The sequence below is a fragment of the Phacochoerus africanus genome, chromosome 11 (assembly GCF_016906955.1).
Source record: "Phacochoerus africanus isolate WHEZ1 chromosome 11, ROS_Pafr_v1, whole genome shotgun sequence".
Taxonomy (NCBI): Eukaryota; Metazoa; Chordata; class Mammalia; order Artiodactyla; family Suidae; genus Phacochoerus; species Phacochoerus africanus.
The window spans coordinates 788,849-810,000 of NC_062554.1; the positions used below are offsets into that span (position 1 = coordinate 788,849).

The 21,152-nt window shown below is 53.7% G+C and overlaps 1 protein-coding gene across 1 annotated transcript in view; it reads left to right on the forward strand.

Annotated features, from left to right (window-relative positions):
- TRIM66 (tripartite motif containing 66) overlaps positions 1–21,152 on the forward strand; it is a 61,130-nt gene that overhangs the window by 3,970 nt on the left and 36,008 nt on the right. Inside the window, 2 exon segments of the mRNA XM_047753359.1 lie at positions 20,959–21,018; positions 21,021–21,058. Coding sequence (XP_047609315.1) covers positions 20,959–21,018; positions 21,021–21,058 — 98 coding nt within the window.

Consider the following 21,152-nt stretch of genomic DNA (forward strand, 5'->3'; position numbering starts at 1 on the left):
ATCCGCAAGGTCTCGCACCTTCCAGACCTTGTCTTGAAGTTTCGCGTACTTTTTATTTATGTTTTTATCTTTTTAGGGCCACACTCACGGCATAGGGAGGTTCCCAGGCCAGGGGTCAAATCGGAGCCGTTGCCACTGGCCTACAGCACAGCCACAGCAGCGCCTGATCTGAGCCGCATCTGTGACCTGCACCACAGCTCACAGCAACGCCAGATCCTGAACCCACTGAGTGAGGCCAGGGATCGAACCAGCGACCTCATGGTTGCTCGTCAGATTCGTTCCTGCTGCACCACGACGGGAACTCCTGATGTTTCATTTAGTTCGAGTCTCTTCGTGGCTTAAACCACAACTCACACGCTGATTGCTGGTGTATTTTATTTGACTCATGCTGTCTCTTATGCTTTTTTAAAAAATTTAATTGGTTTTTAAGGTTTTCAATTAAATAAAAATCTGGATCTTGGCAGTGATACACTAAGACTTGGCAACCCTGGACCCACATTCCTTTAGGCGGGCTCTGCGCTCTGTGGGGCTGGCCCCGTAGGCCCGAGAACGTGCCGCCCCGGCTTCAGTACATCCCGACAAACTGTCCCCTTCACTGGTGCAGGTCCGTGGAAACGGGACGGAGAGGAAGGAGCCCGTCGTGGGGAAGGCGAGAGGGGCTGGAGAGAGACGCCTACCTCCCGCAGCCTCCAGGCAGGCGCTCACTGCTGTGCCTTTGACGCAGCCTTGGCCTCGGAGACCGACGTCCATTGCTCGTCTAAGACGGAGGCGAACCCCATTTCTCCACGTTCTCACCCCGTGTAGTGCCCACGGGTTGGGCAAGCCACGGCCCTCCTCAGACGCCCCGCAGAGCCGCTCAGGGTCTCTTGCCACAGTTCCCAGGTTCTTAAGGCCTGTGAGGGGTTCCACGAGGTCAGACCAACTTTCACAGGACTTCTTAGATGTCCTTGGCCCTGTAAGCGGGTGGACGCCTGCACGGCGGGTGCCGGAGCCCGAGGCAGAGACGCGGCATAAAACTGCTGCTGTGAGTGTGCTCTTCGTGACCTGGCCTCTGCCGGCAAAGAGGAGGAAAGGGAGTCAGTTGCCCTGAAGGCGGCTCATTTGTGTTAAATCTCAGCCCTTGACTACGAGTCTTTTTAATGTTCCGTGTAAAGAAATTGAAAGTAATGCAAAAAGCACCGCTGCGACTTAGCGAAGTAAGGGGCTGCAGTTGTCTGCGTTGCGCACTGCACTGGCTTTTTTTTTTTTTTTTTTTTTTTTTTGTAGAATACTGGTTTTATTTAAAAGAACAACTGACAGAAAACTGTGATTATTTAGGCTGGAGCATTTGACAGATATTTTTCTCAAAAAAAGAAGTGAGCCTATCACTTCGGGGAAGAAACCTGACAGTATCTGTTGCCAGTGATAAAATCTGAGTTTGCAAAGCAAACATTAGAACTCTGGTAATGTTAGAGCCGCCTCTGCGAGTTCGACGACTTCATAACAGTGAAAGTGTTTTCCGATGCAATTAGAGGTGCTATTGAAGAGTGGGTTTTTTCTATAATGAAAAGTCATATTTGGAGCAGGGAGTTCCTGTTGGGGCTCAACAGTCATGAGCCCAACTAAGATCCATGAGGATGTGGGTTCGATCCTTGATCTCGCTCATTGGGTTAAGGATCTGGTATTATGGTGAGCTGTGGTGTAGACTGCAGATGTGGCTTGGATCCTGCATTGCTGTGCCTGTGGCGTAGGCTGGCAGCTGTAGCTCTGATTTGACCCCTAGCCTCGGAACTTCCATAGGCCCTGGTTGCGCCCTCCCCGCCAAAAAAGGACAAAAAAAAAGTTTTTGGAGCATCTGCATAAATCATGAACCAATCTTTCCCAAATCCCCAAAGCGTGGTGTTTTTAAAATGATGCCTGGGTAACAGAGCAATTCACAGTGTATGGCCGACCAGTGGATGGCGGCGTAACAGTAATTTAAGCTCAGTGGTGGAGTTTCAGATTCCACATTACACCCAACCTTTAAGAAACTCACGCTTATTGAGGCTTGGTCTAGTATCCAAGAAAATCCACAATTGTCTGATAAGACTATTACAATATTCGGGTTTTTCCAGCTGTGTGGCCATGTGAGGCTGGATCCTCTTCATATGCTGTAAGCACAGCAGCGTGTAACTAGCCGGCGGGCCCCAGAAGCAGGTTTGGGAAGCCACAGATAATGTTGTCCTTTCGTAAGCCAGACGTCGAGGTTGGCAGAAAGGGAAAAACAGTGTCACTGTTCTCACTAAGTGTATTATTTGGAAGTAATTAATTTTTCCTGGAAAGTCTGTTACTCATGTAGACATGTAATACATTTATCGTTTTTAATGAATTAACATGTGAAAGTCATCTCCGTTTTCCTTTATAATGTGGTAAAGGGCCGTAGGTATAACCCACATAAACCGAATCTCCTGGGGGTCCTCAGTAATTCAGCCAGGGGAAGGGGTCTAAGACCAAGAAGCCTGCCGTCTCCCAGTGGAATGACGTGCACTCGGCCACGTCCCCACCTGCCAAGCGGCCGTCCTCTCGCCTGCACGTGGCTGCCAGGACGGCTGCTCTCGGGGGGGACGTCTGAGCCTCAGGATCAGTTAGAGGGGAAAGCCCACCATCACTTTATTTCGTGGCATCTTGCTGGGTCCCCACGAAGCCTGACCTCGCCTGGCCCTGTCACCCTTTTCTCTTACTGGGCTTTGCTGTCAAAGACGGCGAACTGAAGTGAGAGTTCTCTCAAAGTGGCGTAATTACAGAGCTCCAGATTTGAAGTAAATGGGTTTTGTTTTGATTCTTATACACATACAAATATAAAACTCGGTGCTCTCTTTCTGCTTTTGTACAATGACTGCGAATGCAGTTTATAATGATAAAAACTAAAGCAATCAGATTAAGGACATGAATTTCATTTGCCCATGATGTGTTGCTACGTGGAGTTGGCACTGTAGCTTAGGGTGGCGTGGCCCACGGTGATGGCCCAGTCTCTCCACCACCTTCGTCTGGTCTGAGTGCCGTGAAACTGCCGTCGTCGTGTGCCGCCACGTCATTTAGGTTTTATGTGGCAGAAATGCATCATTTACGTATTGTCTGCTCCTTTCTCTTTTCATTAGCCTGAGACGAAGTAATACTACTTGGAACAGGATCTTAAAAATCATTCTTAAAAAAAAAGGAAAGAATTTATTTTTTCCGTTACAGTTGGTTTACAGTGTCCTGTCAATTTTCTACTGTACAGCAGGGTGACCCAGTCACACGTACATGTCTACATTGTTTTTTTTCTCACATTGTCAGGCTCCCTCGTAAGCGACTAGATACCGTTCCCAGTGCTACACAGCAGGATCTCATTGCTAATCCATTCCAAAGGCAATAGTTTGCATCTGTTAACCCCGAGCTCCCCATCCATCCCACTCTCTCCCCCTCCCCCTTGGCAACCACGAGTCTGTTCTCCAAGTCCACGACTGTCTTTTCTGTGGAAAGGTTCCTTTGTGCCGTATATTAGATTCCAGATGTAAGTGATATCATATGGTGTTTGTCTTTCTGACGTACTTCACTCAGTATGAGAGTCTCTAGTTCCATCCATGTTGCTGCAAATGGCATTATTTTGTTCTTTTTTTATGGCTGAGTAGTATTCCATTGTGTGTATGTATGTATGTATATATATATATACACCACATCTTCGTAATCCAATCGTGTGTCGATGGACATTTAGGCTGTTTCCATGTCTTGGCTATTGTGAACAGTGCTGCAATGAACATGCAGGCGCATGTGTCTCTTTTAAAGGAAAGTTTTGTCTGGATGTATGCCCAAGAGTGGGATTGCTGGGTCCTATGGTAGTTCTAGGTATAGTTTTCCGAGGCATCTCCATACTGTTTCCCACAGTGGTTGCACCAATTTACCTTCCCACCAGCAGTGCAGGAGGGTTCCCTTTTCTCCACACCCCCTCCAGCACTTGTTGTTTGTGGACTTATTAATGACGGCCATTCTGACTGGCGTGAGGTGGTATCTCGTGGTGGTTTTGATTTGCATTTCTCTAATAATCAGGGATGTTGAGCAATTTTTTGTGTGCTTGTTGCCCATCTGTATGTCTTCTTTGGAGAAATGTCTATTCAGGTCTTTTGCCCATTTTTCAATTGGGTTGTTGGCTCTTTTGCTGTAGAGTTGTATAAGTTGTTTGTATATTTTAGAAATGAAGCCCTTGTCAGTTGCATCCTTTGAAACGATTTTCTCCCATTCCGTAAGTTGTCTTTTTGGTTTCTTTTGGGTTTCCTTTGCTGTGCAAAAGCCTGTCAGTCTAATGAGGTCCCATTGTTTTATTTTTGCTTTGATTTCTGTTGCCTTGGGAGACTGACCTGAGAAAACATTTGTAAGGCTGATGTCAGAGAATGTTCTGCCTACGTTCTCTTCTGGGAGTTTAGGATCTTAAATTCTTACCACTGCCTCTAAATCTCATCGCGGTGGATGTATAGATGATCCGGAATATTTATACTTTAAAGAAAACTTTTATCAGAATGAAACACTAGTTTAAAAAAAAACTGTTGGAGCAAACTCATAAGGACGTGTGTGTGGCTCTCACCTTGAGAAACACTTCAGTGTGGAGTCTGGAATCAGATTAACTTGGATTTGAATTTGAACTCTGCTATTTACCATCTGTCTTTGTACAGTTACCCAGCCTCTCTGAACCTCAGTTTCCCCCGCCTGTCTCTGATAGTTTTATGAAATTTTAAATGTATCACAATCCCTGTCTCCGAGGGTAATTGTGAGCAGGATGCCAATGAGGTATACGGAGCACCTGGCATAAACTTGGCATTTAATGAATTTCCTTCTCTTTTCAAAATGACGTTGTGAATCGAGCTTGTCCACTGGTAAAAAGAGGCACAACGTTTGCAAACAAACCTTGTAAGAAGCACACAGCCCAGCAGACCCTCCAGGCTTTGTTTTCGACAGCGGAGATGCTGGACTCTCTGGGGCCCACGTGAGAGGTGGTCTGCCCTGTTGGGGGGCGTGGCCCTCCCGTTCGGGGAGGGGGGGGCCATAGCCTGGACTTCTGCGGCCTTGTCTCTGAGTCCCTCTGGCCTGCCCAGGACCATCTCCCTCCCCAAAGAAAGAAACTGCTCTGCTTTGGCTTCGCTGGCAGAGAGTGGGGCTGGCTCACTCTCCACGCTGCTTTACGCCGCAGGATGGCCATGGGAAAAAGCCGTGCTCCCAGGCGGGTGCAGGGCCACAGCCGTGGGCGCGAGCTGGACTGGGCGGCCCCTGGTTGACCAGAAACACAGACGTGGACAGATGGAGGCTGTGGTATGAGCAGCAGGACCTCCCAGATGTAGGTGCCCAGCTCCTTCCCATCCCCGCTTGCTCTGTAACGACTGCTTCCGGAGCTAGCCCCGGGGCTGGGGCAGGTTGCCAAGGCTCTGGGGACTGTCCCTGTGCCAGACACAAGTCCCCTCGTTCTGCAGAGCAAGTCTCTCCCCATTTCATAGGAACTGAATTTCAGGTGTAGAAAGAATCAGAACTTAAAAGCCCGAGGGTGGAGCTCCCTTTGGCTCAGCAGTAATGAACCTGACTGGTATCCATGAGGATGTGGGTTCCATCCCTGGCCTCGGCCACCGGGTTAAGGATCCGGTGTTGCCGTGAGCTGTGGTGTAGGTCACAGGCGCAGCTCTGTTTCGCCCCCTGGCCTGGGAACTTCCATAAGCCACAGGTGTGCTCCAAAAAAGAAAAAGAAAAAGAAATTAAAAAATAAATAAATGCCCAAGGGATAGTCATTGCCGAAAGCAACTCTTTGGGGAACCTGTGAGACAAAGCAAATCCTCTTGACACTGACTGTATCTGTTTTGTAAGCTGGGATTTTTCGTGTCTGGGATTTCCTTAAATTGGTGCCAGACTAAGAAACGTGGAAAGGTTTTGACTCAAGGTCTGACCAGTGCCGCAGAAGGAAAGGACGTGTCCTGGCCCACTGACCTTCTGTGGCAGCGGCAGAAGGGCCGGGCTCCTAGGGTCACCGGGGAGCGGAAATAGCAGGCTCAGCCTGACTCGGGAACCATCCGCTGTCTTGGCTGCTGCCTGGCCGGGAAGCGCTCGCGTCTTGCTCCTGAATATCGGGTTTCCTAGGAAGCAACCTCGCTGAGGCCTGGGAAAGCCTCGGAGACGTGAACCAGGCCCCTTCAATTCAGTTTCTAGATAGGTCATGCATGTGCGTCAGTGAACTTGTAGGATGAGAAAGCCAAGTGAGTCGACAGCATTTAGAAACAGCAGCATCTTTGTTTGTTTTGTGGTCCACAGTATTTTCAGAGTGATTTGCAGCACACGTCTTTGAGGCATCACAACCTTGCGGTTGTCTTTAGATTTGAATTTTGAGGCCTCTAAACCCTGGGGCAAGCTATTCCTCCTCTACTGAGAGTTTGGAGCACAGAACAGATATGGTCTATTTTGATTTTTTAAAATTAACATGTGATTTTTAAACTTAAACTTAATTCTTCCCTAAGCTTTTAATTTTAATGTATAAATCGTACTCTATTTGTAAATGTGGCAAATTTAACAACCACTTTTAAAGGACTTTTCATTAATAGTTGAACATACTTACAGTTAATATTTGCTTTTACAAATTAAAATTTTAAAAATAATTGTCTAGCAAATAAGCAGTCTTAAGTACTTAAAGAACTCTTGAAAATACAGTAAGTTAAACTTATAAATACGGTGAACCTTAAATGTGTCTTAGAAGTTCTAGCACTGTTGGGTTATTTTCCGGAATGTGTAAAGGAGACCACAGCTCAACACTAAAGAAAACGAACAACCCAATTAAGAAATGGGCAAAGGCCTTGCCTGGACGTCTCTCCACACGAGATACTCACATGCCCAGTAAGCAGGTGAAAAAAACGTTTCCTGTTACTAGTATTTAGGGAACTGCAAATCAGAGCCACACTGAGAAACCACCTCTCATGTCTCAGGATGGTTACATCAAAAAAAAAGAGCAGAGGAATTCCCTGGTGGCCTAGTGGTTAAGGTTCTGGCATTGTCACCGTGTGGCTTGGGTCACTGCTGTGGTGTAAGTTTGATCCCTGGCCCTGGAATTTCTGTGTGCCACAGATGCAAAAACAAAACCAAAGAACCCCAAGTGTCCGTGAGGATGTGGAGAAGTTGGCATCCTGTGTACTGTTGGTGGCAGTATAAAATGGTGCAGACTCTGGAAACAGTACAGTGGTTCCCCGACAAACTTAAAACTCAGATGACCAGCAGTTCTGCTTCTGGGTGTGTAACCAACATAATTAAAAGCAGGGGCTAGAAGAGATACTTTTATGCCCATGTTCATAGCAGCATTATTTGCAATGGGCCAAAGGTGGAACCAACCCGAGCATCCACGGACAGGTGCGCGGGTGAACGGGCGGCCCCGTGGCCTAACCATGCGCTGGATGTTCTTCAGCCTGAGGAGGAGGACCCGCGCCACAGCCGCGGCGGGAAGGGCCTTGAGAACCTCCTGCTACGTGAGGTGAGCCAGTCGCAGAAAAGCAGAGAGTCTGTGACTCTGCTTACGTGAGTTCAGTGAGGCAGCCAAGTTTAGAGAGACAGAGAGGGGCTGCCAGGGGCTGGGGCTGGGGGGGAGGGGGAACGAGGAGTTGTTTCTTGGTACAGAGTTTTAGTTTTGCCCTTTTTTTAATCAGATTTTTTGTTGTTGTTTGGTTGTTGAGTAGTTTGAGTTCTTTGCATGTTCTAGATACTCGGTCCTTATTAGATAAATGATTCACCCGTATTCCTCCCATTCCATGGGTGCCTTTTTGTTTTGTTGACAATGTCCTGTCAATGTGATGACATTTGAAATGTTGATGAAGTCCAGCTTACCTGTTTTTTCCTTTTGTTGCCTGTGCTTTTGGTGTCATATCCAGGAAATTATTGCCAAATCCATTGTCATGAAGCTTTCCCCTAAGTTTTCTTCTGAGAGTTTCAACTCTTAGGTTTAGCTCTTTGCTCTCGCTTATGTTTTTAGCATGAACTGATTATGTATGTTTGACTCTAAAATCTGAAAGTTAGGAGTTCCCATTGTGGTGTAGTGGAAACAAATCCGACGAGGAACCATGAGGTTGCTGGTTCAACCCTGGCCTCGCTCAGTGGGTTAAGGATCCGGCGTTGCCGTGAGCGGTGGTGTAGGTCGCAGACACGGCTCGGATCCCAGGTCTCTATGGCTGTGATGCAGGCCGGCAGCTGTACAGCTATAGCTCCAACTCGACCCCTAGCCTGGGAACCTCCACATGCCGCGGGTGCAGCCCTAACAAGCAAAATAAGTAAATAAATAAAACCAGAAAGTTAAATTCATACCAGTGACAGTTTTTAGAATCAGAGTGCTGGCTGCCAAGTTATTCTATATGCAAAGGAGAAGGAAGACCTCAGTTTGGGGTCAGTCTGTCTGAGCATCTGAGTCTGATTCCTAATCTACCTACTGTTTCATCATTGCGGAGCCTGGTAAGTTTCCTGCCTGTAAAATGAGGGCGATAACAGCAGTGATTAACTTAGAGGATGGCCTTTGTTTTGGCTGCGCCCATGGCACCCAGGAGTTCCCAGGCCAGTGGTTGAACCTGCAGCACAGCAGTGACCCCAGCCACAGCAGTGACAATGCCAGATCCTTAACCACTAGGCCACTAGGGAACTCCTTTTTTTTTTTTTTTTGTCCTTATAGAATTGTTATTAAGATTAAATGACGACATATACACCAAACATCTGTACTGTGCCCAGGACAAGAGACCAAGAGGTGTGGGAAAAAATACCATTATCTAGAACTTGGGAAACTCAAGTGGAAAAAAAATCTCTTGGATGCGAACACGTTTGATGGGGACCCAGAGAGGCAATTTCTTGAACGTGCAGCATCTTTCGCTATTTAGTATGTCCTGTGGTCAGGTCAGGCTCTGGTTATTTTCCATGTTTGCATTTATGGGTCAGAGTGGAATGAGCTTGCTCTGCTGTTGAGAGGGTTTAGGATTCTGTGCGTGGTTTGTATTTGTCGGTTTGTGTGTCTGTCTCCTTCACAGGTGGCTGCTGACTTTTATGTGCCGCAGCCGCGGCATTTAGGGCACAGCAGTGAAAAGACAGGGCCCTTGCCTGCAGGGGCCTCGTATCCCCTTGAAGGACAGGGAGCCAAGTGACAGGAAGGCGGGTGTGGTAGGGCTGCGAGGAGCAGGCCTCAGAATTGAGGCCAAGGAGCGACGCCTCGGGAGGGTCTCCCCGCCTGGGGGCCAGCGGGGTGGCGGTGGCTCGCGGAATGTTTTCGGAAGGACTAAACGAGCCGACGATGAAGAGCGGAACTGTCACCTCTCTCTGGCTATTCTCGTGAGCTGCCAGCACCTGAACTTGGATTTCTGGCCAGTGATTTGAGGAGCCACGCTTTGGGAGGCCGGGTCTTTGGAAGGAGATTTTAGCACTGCTGCTGCATCCAGCAGGGTCGGAGCACAGACTTGCTGCAAGGCTTACCCTCTTTCTGCCAGTCTGATCTGGGGTTTCCAATGTCGAATACGGAAACAGGTAGGGGTTGGCAAGGAAGATGAGAGAGGCTGAAGAGCAAGTAAGTTCCTGGCATCGATGCCTCTTGTCAGGCGGGGCCACACTGCGTGGGGTTGGATTGGCTTCCGTGAATCTGGGCCTCCTGGTTGCCTGAGAATATGAGAGGGACTGCCTGGGTCTCAGGGTCTGTGCGGCTGGTTTTCAGCTCGGCCCTTTCAGTGGAGCCTCCCAGGCCTGTGTGTTTGCAGCGGGCTCCGCGTGGGGAAGGGCGGGAGGTGGCATCTTCTCCTTCAGCTGGGCTGTGCCTTTCATTCCTACGGTTCTGCAGCCCAGCCGGAAGCTGACACCGGGCGGGAGCCTAAGTGGAGCAGTTACTGAACAGACGGTTTAATCCGCAGAGACGCCCCATGGCTCTTGCCTGGAGGGGAGCCTTCTTTCACTAGGTCAGCGCCCTCCCTGTTTGCCAAGGTGGGAGGCGCAGGACACCCCGGGTGGCAGGCAGTGGACTGAGGGCTCATGGCCTGTGTTATCGTCCCTGAACTTTGCAACAACCCTGTAAGGCCAGTGTTGTTCCCGTTTTATGCACGAGACCCTGGGGAGTGCGGTGCACGGTGTGTCTGAGGTCGCCCAGCTGCGAAGCGTCGGGTCAGCTCAAGTCAGACTCGAGTTCACGCTTCTTCAGGGCTTGTGTGATCTCTGCTCTGGAGCACTTTGCTTGGGGAGAGGTTCTGTGCTCACCGGGAGTCACGGAACTGACGGAGACTCTTCGAAGAAAGAAGCAACTCTGCAGCCTGAGCCACATCTTTCGTTATGCCTCCGCTGGCCTATCGACGGCTCTCTCCAACTAGGAAATGGGTTAGCAATCGTGCCGTCGGCTCTCAGGAGATCAGCTCGACAAGGTTTTTGAAAGCTCGTGATGGAGACCAAGCCTAAGCGGTCGTGGGCTGAGCACACGCGTTCTGGCCCGGCTCTGGGGTGACAGAGCGGCGGGCTGGCAGGAAGGCTGGGTGTTGGAGCTGGGGTCTACTCAGCCAGTGAGACTGGCTGCCTGGGACTGTTTGCTTTGAGCCTATTTGAAATGGCCCCAGAGCAGATTCTCTCTGGAAAGCTGTCCATTGAGTCCCCAAGTAATAACTGTAAGTAAATGTAACAAGCTCTGAGGGAAGCTGGCCTGCCTGAAGCTGTTTACCATGTGCTGGAGGTGTCTTCAAAATTCCCAGGGCTCTCATGGTTCTATTTATTGTTTTAGGGAGAAAGGCAATTAATTGGATAATTTCCTTCCCCACATAAGCCAGAGGAACATTATTCTTTCTCTTCAGACTAAAAGGCACATTTCAGATGGCACACCCTGCTTCTGAGGTGCGAATTCCAGAAGCTCTGTTTAGCGGCCTGCTTGTCCCCACGTCCCTGCGAATGCTGCCGTCTGCATGAGAGCAGAGCCCTTGTCTGGAAGCCACGGGCCCTGGCGCTCGGTCCGGACTCCAGCACGAGCTGGCGGGGGCGAACCCAGGTCCTCTCCGGGTCCAGCTCTGAAGAGCTCCATGAGCACGAAATAGCCAACATAGCTTCCTGTTTCCTGAAGCTAGTGACAGGTGACAGCATATCCCTTGAAAACGACAGAGGCTGAGAGGGGAGCAGTCTCTGTCCCTCAGTGGGCAGGCCTTGGGGCTTTGGGAAGATCCGAAGAGAGGGGCCTGATGCAAGATGCTACAACCTCGGAGTCAGAGAGGGAAATGACACTTATCCTAATGAGCAGCTCAGCTGGTGGGGCTCTAATGGCCTGGGGCGAGAGGGGGAGGCAGGAGGGCGAGACGCCAGCTGCAGGAGCTGGGCAGGCAAGGTGACCGCTGTGTCCTTGCTCCAGGTGCCCAGCCAGGGTGTGCCGCCCTCGTCAGGTGTGTTGCGGGCAGTGAGCCACATTTTCCAGGCGGAGGGCAGGCTGCCGAGCTGGGCCGAGCTGGGCCGAGCTGGGTGGCAGCAGGTGCAGAAGCCGGAGCTCCTGAGCCCCATCAGCAGGATGGCGATTTAGCTCGTGAACAGTTTCCTCACCTTAATTGGCTCTCTAGGGCCCTGGGGGTAGCAGCTGGTACCTGAGACAGTACCCGTTACTGGGAGAGCAATTCCCCAGGTGAGGAGAAGGAGGCAGGCTGTGTCGGGGGGGAGGCTGCTGGCTGCTCCCAGCCTCCGGGGAGGGCTGTGGCCAGGGAGGGAGTTCAAGGTAGATTGCGATTGATGGCAGGGTCTTTGAGGAGCCCCTTGTCTGCGGGGACTGCTCTCATCCAAGGGGGACCAGTCGTGGTGGACTGCTGTGGACGCTGGAGGGCAGGAGAGGCCCTTGGAGGTATCTCCAGCTCCTCATGTATGAATTCTAGAAAAGTCTAGAATCCTACCGAACGTCACATAATTAGTCACTTCCAGAGTCAGAAGAAGCCCAGCTCCCTCGCCTGCCAATCTAGGGCTCGTCTAGGCTTGAGGGACAGTAGGGACTGCAGACCTAGAGTAAGGGCTACCCCGTGGTCCCTCTACAAGGCCCCGTTGGAAATGGGGACAGTGGCTTTGCATGGAGGTGTGTCAGTGAGTCAGTCCTTGGGTTGACTCTTGAGGCAGGAAGAGAGGGAGGTGCCATTCTGCCAGGGGAAGAATGAGCCTGGGGTCCAGCCTGCCTGTACCTTCTGTGTTCCACTGTGGGTACTTTCTAGGCACAGGAAGCTTATTTCACAGTCACGTGGTTCCTAGGAGCATGGGCTCTGAGGCCGTGGACCGTCCATCCTCTAACCACAGCCCATCCCACCTGGCCCTTACGGCACAGCTTATGAATCCTGGCTCGGATCTGCTGGCTGCCCTTCCCACAGCCCCGGGGTCCCAGCCTGGCCTCACTTCACCCTGCCGTCGTGTAGCTTTGGCTCCTCTAGCGCCAGGTCCTGATCACTCTCTCCTCTCTCGGGCCTGCGTTCTCTTCTGGCTCCCTGAAGGGCTCTTCATTACCTGCAGCTCAAAGCAGATGCCCAGTGTGGCCTTTAAAGCTCTTCCAATTGACCCCCAAGGTAATTTTTAGGGTGTCACCTGTCGTTTCTCTCCACAAGCTCGCTTTATCAGCCGTCCCCCTGGAGGTCTCCTATCCTGAAAACTGTGAGTCCTGTTGGAGACGGTCCCCCTCCTGAAATGCCTGTTCCTTGTTATGACCTCCTAACCCCAAACCGAAAGGTCGGCTCAGCTGTGGCCCCCCCCAGGACTAGAGGTCACAGGAACGGAGGTTGGCTTGGGAATAAGCAGGAGCCCTGTCACCAGAATTGAACCTCAGAGGTGAAGAATAGAGCAAAGTAGCTGTTGCTTTAGCTCAGGGGTCAGCAAACCTCTTCTGAAAAGGGATAGACAGGAAGTATTTCTGGCTTTGCGGGTCGTACAGGCTCCATTTACAACTACTCCGTGGTTGCAGCACAAGAGCAATGGTAAGACCATACAGAACGAGCGGGCCTGCATTGCAGTAAACGTTCCTTTACCAAAACAGACGAGCGCTAGTTTTCCGTTCCTTGATTTAGGCTGTGCCTGGGGAAATAAGGTGGATTTGAACCTCTGAGGGGCAATCAATTAGGTCTAGCTGCGTAGAAGCTAAGCAGTTGCCAGAGGCCATATGGAAGGGGACCACAGCTAGGGGACAGGGTCAGGGGCGAGGCGGGCAGGGCAGAGTGGGAATGGACGGAAGGGGGCATTAATTTTGGTTGGAATATAGGATCGTTTGGAGGAGAGACGTAGGAACCCTGGAAAGGAATTTAGGGCCAGATTTCCTTTCCAAGTAAAAGAGTCTTGACCAGTTTAGACATGAGGAGCCACTGGAGGTCAGTGGGGTGTAATCAGATCTGAATGTTTGAAGAGTCATTCCGGCTTGCTGGGAGGAAGGGTCGGAGGAAACAGGACAGGATGCAGGAAGACCTGCTGGGTTGCTGTGGTCCAGGCCACTGGCTCCAGAACTGGTACGGGTCTGGACGCCTAAGAATCATTTGGGGAGAAATTCCTGGTCCCACGCCCACACCCAAGAGATTTGGATTTGGTAGATTTGGGGTTTCCAGCTAACCCGTCAGCTTGGCGCGCCATGGTCCAGCACGGCAGAAAGGAGCCTGACCTTAAGAGGCTCTGGATGGCAGAGAAAGTGGCGTATAGGCAAGACAGGATGTGGCAGCTGCCCTCGCCCTCCTGTTCTCAGGCTCCTGTGCTTCTCACACCACCACTCGCCTCAGCACCGCACCTGGGCCACGTCCTGTTGATGCTGTTTGGAGAAGCCTGGGTCCCTTTCTTTCCCTTTCTACCCTGGTTCGGGCTCCCGTGAACACTCCACCGGGCGAGCCTCCCGCGCCCAGCCCCCGTCTGCGGTCCCCGATCATCACGGAGCCCGGCCCTGGCCGTGGCCGCAGACCCTTGCCGGGCGGCCTTCGCTTGGCGGTCGAGGCGCCTTCGCTCCCGCGTCTGTCCAGGCTCCTTTCCCGTCACTCCCCTTCTTCTGCGTTTTTGCCGGTTTCCTGGGCACGTAGCCTTGTCCCAGCCCCATCTCTTCCCTTGCATTTGACCTGTTTCTCCTCCCCTTCCTCGCCCTGCTTGTGCGTGACGGTGTCTCCCTGGGGGGAGGGAGGCTGAGCTGCCGAGGGGACACCCCGCGGGACCTCTGCGCCTTGGGCGTGTGAGGTCCCAGTCCTCCGCCGTGACGGCCGCTTGGTCACTATGGCAACTGGCCGTGACGTCACAGGGCAAGGACTTCAGGTGAAGTGGCAGGAGCAGGTGAGTGTGTAGGAGGCAGACCGTCACGTCTGTCGAAGCCCCCCCCCGCCCCCCCCTCCTTCCGTGCCGGGGGCACGGAGGGCGGTCTCGGGCTCCTGCGGATTTTTGAGATGCGGTGGGGAGAGCGTGTGCCGGGCATCTGCGTGCTGCAGTGGCGTGGGGCTGACAGAGTGTGTCAACTTGAGCTCTGGCGGTGCAGGCACGGCTGCCGCGTGAGCCTGTTATTCCTTTCTGGATTGCTATTTTGATCCTCAGATTGCATCATTCTTCCTACGTATAAACAGGGGGTCCCCAGGGCCGTGCAGCCACTCACTTCTCTCCCAACACTGTTGTTGTGATGCGCTCTATTTAAATGAGCTGCCGGATCGGGGCAGGCTCCGGCCCCACACGAGCACTGTCATTTGGGGAACATGGAGGGCGGAAGGATTTCTGGATCGAGTCCTGGGAGGCTGAGAGGGACGGCCTCCTGAGCTGTGCAGAGGGCGGCAGAGCCAGTGTCTGAAAGTTGAAAATCTCCTTTTCCCGCCTTCTTGAGCTTCTGTTCCAAGGCACCCAGAGGATTAGGAAGGAGCTGCAGCCAGGCAGAGAGTCGCCTCTTTGAGGTCTCCCTCTTGCTGTTCAGTTTGGGAAAAATACTGCAGAGCCTTGGAGATAAACAGGAACAGGAGGAGTCAACCCAGCCCTTTCTTGCAGAAGCGGCTCAGGTGAGCGGGAGGAAGGCAGCCCCGGCTGAGGGTGCGTCAGGGACAGGAGGAGAGAGGACCCGGCTGCGCCCCCTTCCCCGCCCGGGACCCCCGCTCCCTGAGGCTCGGGCCCCGCGGCCCAGCGGGCGCCAGCCCCTGGGTGGGCGTCCCTGGGCCCTTGGTGGGCATCGTCCCCTGGAGCCTGGGGTGGTCTCACCTGTCGCTCTTCCGCCTTCTCCCCCAGGCGTTGCTCTCATCACAGGGCAGCAGGTGCCACAGGTAAGCCTGCTGGCAGCCAGGGGCGGGAGCAGAATCACCTTAGGATCAGAGTCTGTTTTTCAGTGGGGACTGGGCGTCGGGGGAGTGGGTGCCGCCTGCTTCTCCGAGGTGGTGCTACTCTGAGCTGTGGGCTAGAGGAGGGCTCTGGGGGCTTGTGTGGTGGGGGTCTTATCCGATGCCAGTACCGGGGTAGGGGGGGAGCGGGCTGCCTTGGGTGGGAGGACAGGGGTGGTTAGTGAGGATGCCAGCCTGCCAGGGGTTTTTCCTCCCTGTGTCATGTCTGCTAGGGGCGTGTGGAAGTGGCCTGTCTCACTTGTGGCTGTGGAGGTCATCGGGGGCTGCCCAGTGGCTCAAGGCGCCACCTCTGATGGACCGGGATCCACGGCGTTTGGCTGTGTTCCTCCCTCTCTCCGGGCCTCCTGGTCACCGTCTTTATGGTGAGAGGCTTGGGTAGATGAACGGCGAAAAAAGCTAGCTCTTTGTCCAGCTTTGGTTCTACAGGTGAGAGCATCAGGCTCCTCCAGACGGTGCTGCTGCTCCATGGGAGTCAGAGCTTGGGCCCCAGCTGCAAAGTTTCGTGGAGCCCTGGACAGAAGCTCTGGAATGAAGGCTTCTTAACCCTCAGAGGGTCGCCTAGCCCTGAGCTCGAGCTTGGGCACCCAGGGTCTGTGTGCCCCTGCCTGCCGGGCTGAGCTGACCCCTCGCGGGCTTCAGCGTCAACCTTGGGGTTTCTCTCCCACCACAGCCCAGGCCCAGGTCGCCCTGGCGCTGCCGTTCACGCCGGGGCTGAGCTAGCCGGCCGTGGCCTCCCTTGCTGCCCCGCTGAGTCCTGGCTCAGCACAGTCTCTTGGCCCGGCAGCAGTCACTGAAGTCCCGAAGCCCAGGCTGCACCCTGAGCCTGCAGGGGTCCTTCCGCCGAGCTGCGGGGTAGGGAGGCGGCCCCTGAGCCTCCAGTTCCCCAGCAACCCCCAGGGCGCTGTCTGCTGGGCACCACCCGTCTCTTCTCTGCCAGCAGGGAGACACCTGTCAGCTGCATGCAGAGTCTTCCTTCACTGCTGGAGCCTCTGTAGACGTGTGAGCCGCTTTCTCAGCAGCGTGGTTCAGGGGGCAGGTCTTCCAGGCTCAGCCGCAGTGGAAAGGGTGCTTTCTCTGTGGTGCTGCTCCTCAAGCTTGTTTATGCATTGTAATTGCCTGGGGAATTTTAAAAATATTGGCTCCCACCTCCTGAAACTGATTTAATTGATACGGGAGGTGGAATGGACATCAGGACATTTTAAAAGTGCCTCATATGATTCAAATACATAACAGGGCTTGATAACCACTGATCTGTGGGATGCAGCCGCCCCCAGATTTGTTTTCTTTAGGCAGAAAAACTCGGCTTCACTTGCCATTTCTCCGAGATCCTGTTTCTTAAACTTTAAGCACAGCCCTGGTTGGCTCCGGGCTCCTCCTGCATTCTGGGTTCAAAGCTGGGGCCCGGTTATCATTACAGTCGGATCATTATTACGGAACATTTTATTTATAATCAGATTGTTTAGTTAATTGAAATACAATTGCCTTGTCTATTCACCCTTGGGTTAGAGAGGAGTATAGCATAACAGACAGGGCTGGGTTTTCGAGGCGGGCAGACCGGGTTCCAGTTGTGGTTTGGCCTGCTTTCTGTGGTCTTCGACAAGTGACAGCTTCTTGGAGCCTCCGTCTACGCAGCCATGAGGTGGGGCCAGTGCCGGTCCCGTCTCGGGCTGGTCCGGTGATTAAATGAGACAGGTGAGGTGCCTGGTGGTGGTCAAAGAAGGATGCCTCGTTCCTCCCGGGGGTCAGAAGTGCTCACTCCTGAGGCAGCAGAGCCGCTCCCCGGGGCCCTGGCTTCCCAGGGGTGCGGCCGTTCCTGGGACTTCGTTCTGGAAGCAGAAGCCCCACCTCTTTTGGGGACGGTTGTGTGGCCTTTGGGCCTGGTCCCACATTTCTCAGAATCGATTTTCCTGTGTATGAACTAAAAGCTTAATGCCATTGCTTGAATAATTCAAGTAGAAAGAATGAAGCAATATATCTAAATGATATCTTATGTAATAATGTGATTTAAATGTGCGTTAGTAACTAAATGGATGTTAAATCTTGTGAGCCAGTATTTGGTTGTTTTATATGGATCCACAGCCCTATGGGTTCAGGTAGCCCAGTTGTCTAAAAAAACCCTGTTTTAGTATTCTCATGAAAAATGGGGAATCCTCTTTAAGAAACAAAAAGCTCAAGGTTGTCACAGCTTGAGGGGGATGAGAGACCTTCTGAGGGAAGGTAGGATTTCCGGGCAGAAGGTGTGACACAGGAGAACACGTGTCCTCTGCGTCCACTCTGGCCTGCAGCTGCCCTGGGGCCTGTGCATGCGCCGCAGCCGCCGTTCTGCTTTCTGCTCTGCTGCCGCGGCAGCTCCTCTGCCGACCCGAGGGGCTGGTAGGTCCAGGCGTCCCCTCAGCCACTGGCCTGTCCCCTGACGTGCTGGCGAGGTGGAGGCCTGGTTGCTGTGGGCAGCGGAGGGGCGTTGGGGAAGCCACACGGTTCAGCAAGAAGGGAGCCCTCACCCAGGGCTGCACAGCCAGTGCCCTCCCAGGCCTGGAGCCTGCCTCTCCCACCTCCCCACCTGCCCCGGGCACCATGCCTCTGCTCTGGGTCCGACCCGATCCTTACTTTCCGTCCCGCGCCTCCACGTGGCTTTGCGCTCCTGTCCCTGGCCGTGAGCGCAAGGAGCTCACGGGGACCGCAAGAGCCCAGGAGAAACAGAGCGGTCGGTCTGATCTGCTCACAAGCACGCCACATCCTTTAGCACCCGTTGTGGGTTTGTGTTGCGTGTAGACCCACGGACAGACGCTCGCATGCAGCGTGCCGTTTGTCGTCCTAGAAGCCTCTCCAGGGTGCTGTGCGATCCCAGAGGGGAGTAACGAGCTCATCCCAAGGGAAAACAGCCCGGCTTCCCAACGGGTCCGAAAGGCTGAGGGGGGGTTGATCTGAAGAGGAGGGAGGAGCGGGGGCGGCGCTTCCACACCCACAGCTGCGCAGAGGCGGGGGCGGCCGGGCAGGGCCGGGCCGGGCCGGGCGAGGCCGCGGAGCGTGGGGCAGGCGGGGCCAAGACGGCGCGGGGGTGAGGGCGGCTCGGAGGGACCCGAGCCCCACGCCGAGGAGGCGCAGGGTGCGCGGCGCGGCCGTGTCTGATCTACTCCGTTATTTCTCTGTTTCTCAGGATGCTGCCGAGGCTGTGTTACTATGTATGACTCATGTTGCAGCATCTGGTCCCAGGGAGTTGGAAGCTTTGTGAAAATTACTTGCAGCAATTAGAGCAGCATTTCTGACCTGGGGGTAGACGAGGAGGGTCTCCCCTGGGCAGCCAGGTGGAAGGGCGGGTTGTCACGTGGTGCCCCCCGACACTCCCACCGGTTGCGAGCGTGCTTCTCCACCCTCCTTGGCAGGCGGGAGAGCCCGAGGAGACGGCGGAGCCAGTTGTGTCACTGAGTCCGCGGCTCTGTGAGGCCCGGGGGAGGCCTCTTTTCGGAGGGGTGGAGGTGGAGGGGAGGAGGAGTGTTGAACTATTGTTTTGCATGATTTTGTAGATCTTTTTCTTTCTAGGATATATGAGGTAGCTTTTGCTGCATTAAAACGAGACAAGACAAAACAAAAACCACTCCAAACTTAGCGGTTAATGCACCAACCAAGGAGTTCCCCGGTGGCTCAGCTCTGGTGTGGGTTGTCACTCCGTGGCTTGGGTTGCTGCTGTGGCCTGGATTCAGTTCCCGGCCTGGAGACTTCTACATGTCACAGGCCTGGCCCCCAAAGAAAATAACATTAACTTAGAAAAAACGACCCAGCAGCCACGCTTGCTGTGTGACTCTGCAGGCCGGCAGCTCGGGCCAGGATCCTCCGGCTGGTTCCGGGCTGGGTTGGGTTTGACTTGACGCGCACGTCGGTGTCTGGCTGTGGGTCACCTGGGGCTCCCTGGTTTGTGCTGGTTCAGGTGGGGACAGCTGAGACAGCCGAGGCGCTCCCCACGCCGGTTCTCATCCTAACCGGGGGCGGTTCACACGGCCATCCCAGAGTCCTGACAGCGAGAGCAGAGCCGTAGGAAGCCGCTCGAGGACTAGGCTTAGAGTTTGTTCAGTGTCATTTTTGCTGCCTGTTGGCTGAAGCACGGCATGAGCGCGGGCCAGCCTCAAACGGTGGAGCGTAGACTCCACTTTTAATGGTTAGGATTGCAAAGGCGCGAGGAATTTGCTGAGGGAGGGGAAGCATGCGGGGCCACTCTTTGGGCCTCTCAGACTGCCTGACTTTATCACTCGGGAGAGTGGGTTGGTGAGGCTCCGGCCTTACCGTGACAGATGTGAGAAATCTTTGGAATTCCAAGTCAGCGCTCATGGAGGATCCTGTGACTCCCCGGCTATTATTTAATTTAATCATCATAGCCACTCTTATTTGCCTTTTCGGTTTCTTTTTGTCTTTTTTGCCTTTTTACGGCCGCACTCACAGCATATGGAGGTTTCCAGGCTAGGGGTCGAATCGGAGCAGTAGCTGCCGGCCTACACCACAGCCACAGCAACGCAGGATCCAAGCCGCGTCTGTGACCTGCACCACAGCTCATGGCAACGCCGGATCCTTAACCCACGGAGCGAGGCCAGGGATCGAACCCGCAACCTCATGGTTCCTAGTCGGACTCGTTTCCACTACATGATGGGAACTCCCCCTTTTCTGTTTCACTTAGGGAGAAACGAGGGCCCAGTTTTTGAACTTAGTGAGGTTGAGTGACTTGCGCGACCCAGGTCTCGGAGTGACTGACCTGGTGTTTGCTGGGACGTCCGACCGTCTGCCTGCAAGTCTAGAGCAGCTGCCACTGTGTCATTTCGGTGCTGGGAGGCGGAGAAGACTGGAGGTACTGCCGCACTCCCTGCGTGGCAGCCCCTGTCTGGATGGTCCTTGTCCCCTGACGTGCGCGCCTGGCCCTTCTCAGGAGGCCCTTCTTGCCCCCAGTGGGGCCCGTGCTTTGGGGGGGGCCCGAAGCACTCCAGTCCCAGGAGGGGGGGTCTCATGCTGCTTCCACACTCAGGAGTCCTCCACGCTGAGGGCTGCGTCGGAGGCCGTGGCAGTGGTCTGGGGAGGGGGCGTTGGACAAGACGTCCATGTTCACGGGTGGCACCCCGTGTGGCCGAGGCGGAGGAGGCCCAGTGGAAGCTCTCGACCTCAGGGTCAGAGCAGTTCGTCTTGGTCGTAACCGTGAAGAATGTGTCCCAGAGGAGCAGCAGGAAGGCCTTGCCGGCTTCTCTGGCTGGAAGCTGCGGAAAGCCCTCCTTCGAGATCTTCAAATGTTCTGCTACCCAGTCACAGAAGTGGCTGGGGCTGTGCCCTGGGCTGCACGGAGCCCCAGAACGTCACCAGTCATGGGAACTGGGCTCGCAGGGCTATGGAATGAAGAGTGGGGCGCATGCAACGATCAGAACTGGAGCAGGGTTGGGCTCATGGTACCACAGCGTGTAGGGAGGAGGGAGATGTAGCCTCGGGTGAAGGTGAGGATGTGGGGAGGTCTGCCGGGCAGACCCTGCTGGCTGGCAATGTCCAGGGTACCTGGATGCTAAGTGCAGGCCGGGGCACCAAACATACTTCATTTTGGCACAGGTGGTTGGCACATGCCTTGGTGTTGTGCATTAGAAAGCCTTGTGTGTAGTCTGCCGTGTTGCCCTGACCATGCTGTCTTTCCCCCTCTCAGAGCTCTGCTGGCCTGGCTGTGATGGAGTGTACCTTACCAGGCATGTAACTGGACATTTATTCTGCAGTGCATTTCTTCTGGGCAATCCAAGATGGCCAGGGTGAGTCAGGACAAGCAACGAAGCAGTTGATCCTTTTTGGAAATCTATGGGCCCCTCTCCTCTAACCTGTCTGTCCACTCTGGACCTGTCTGTC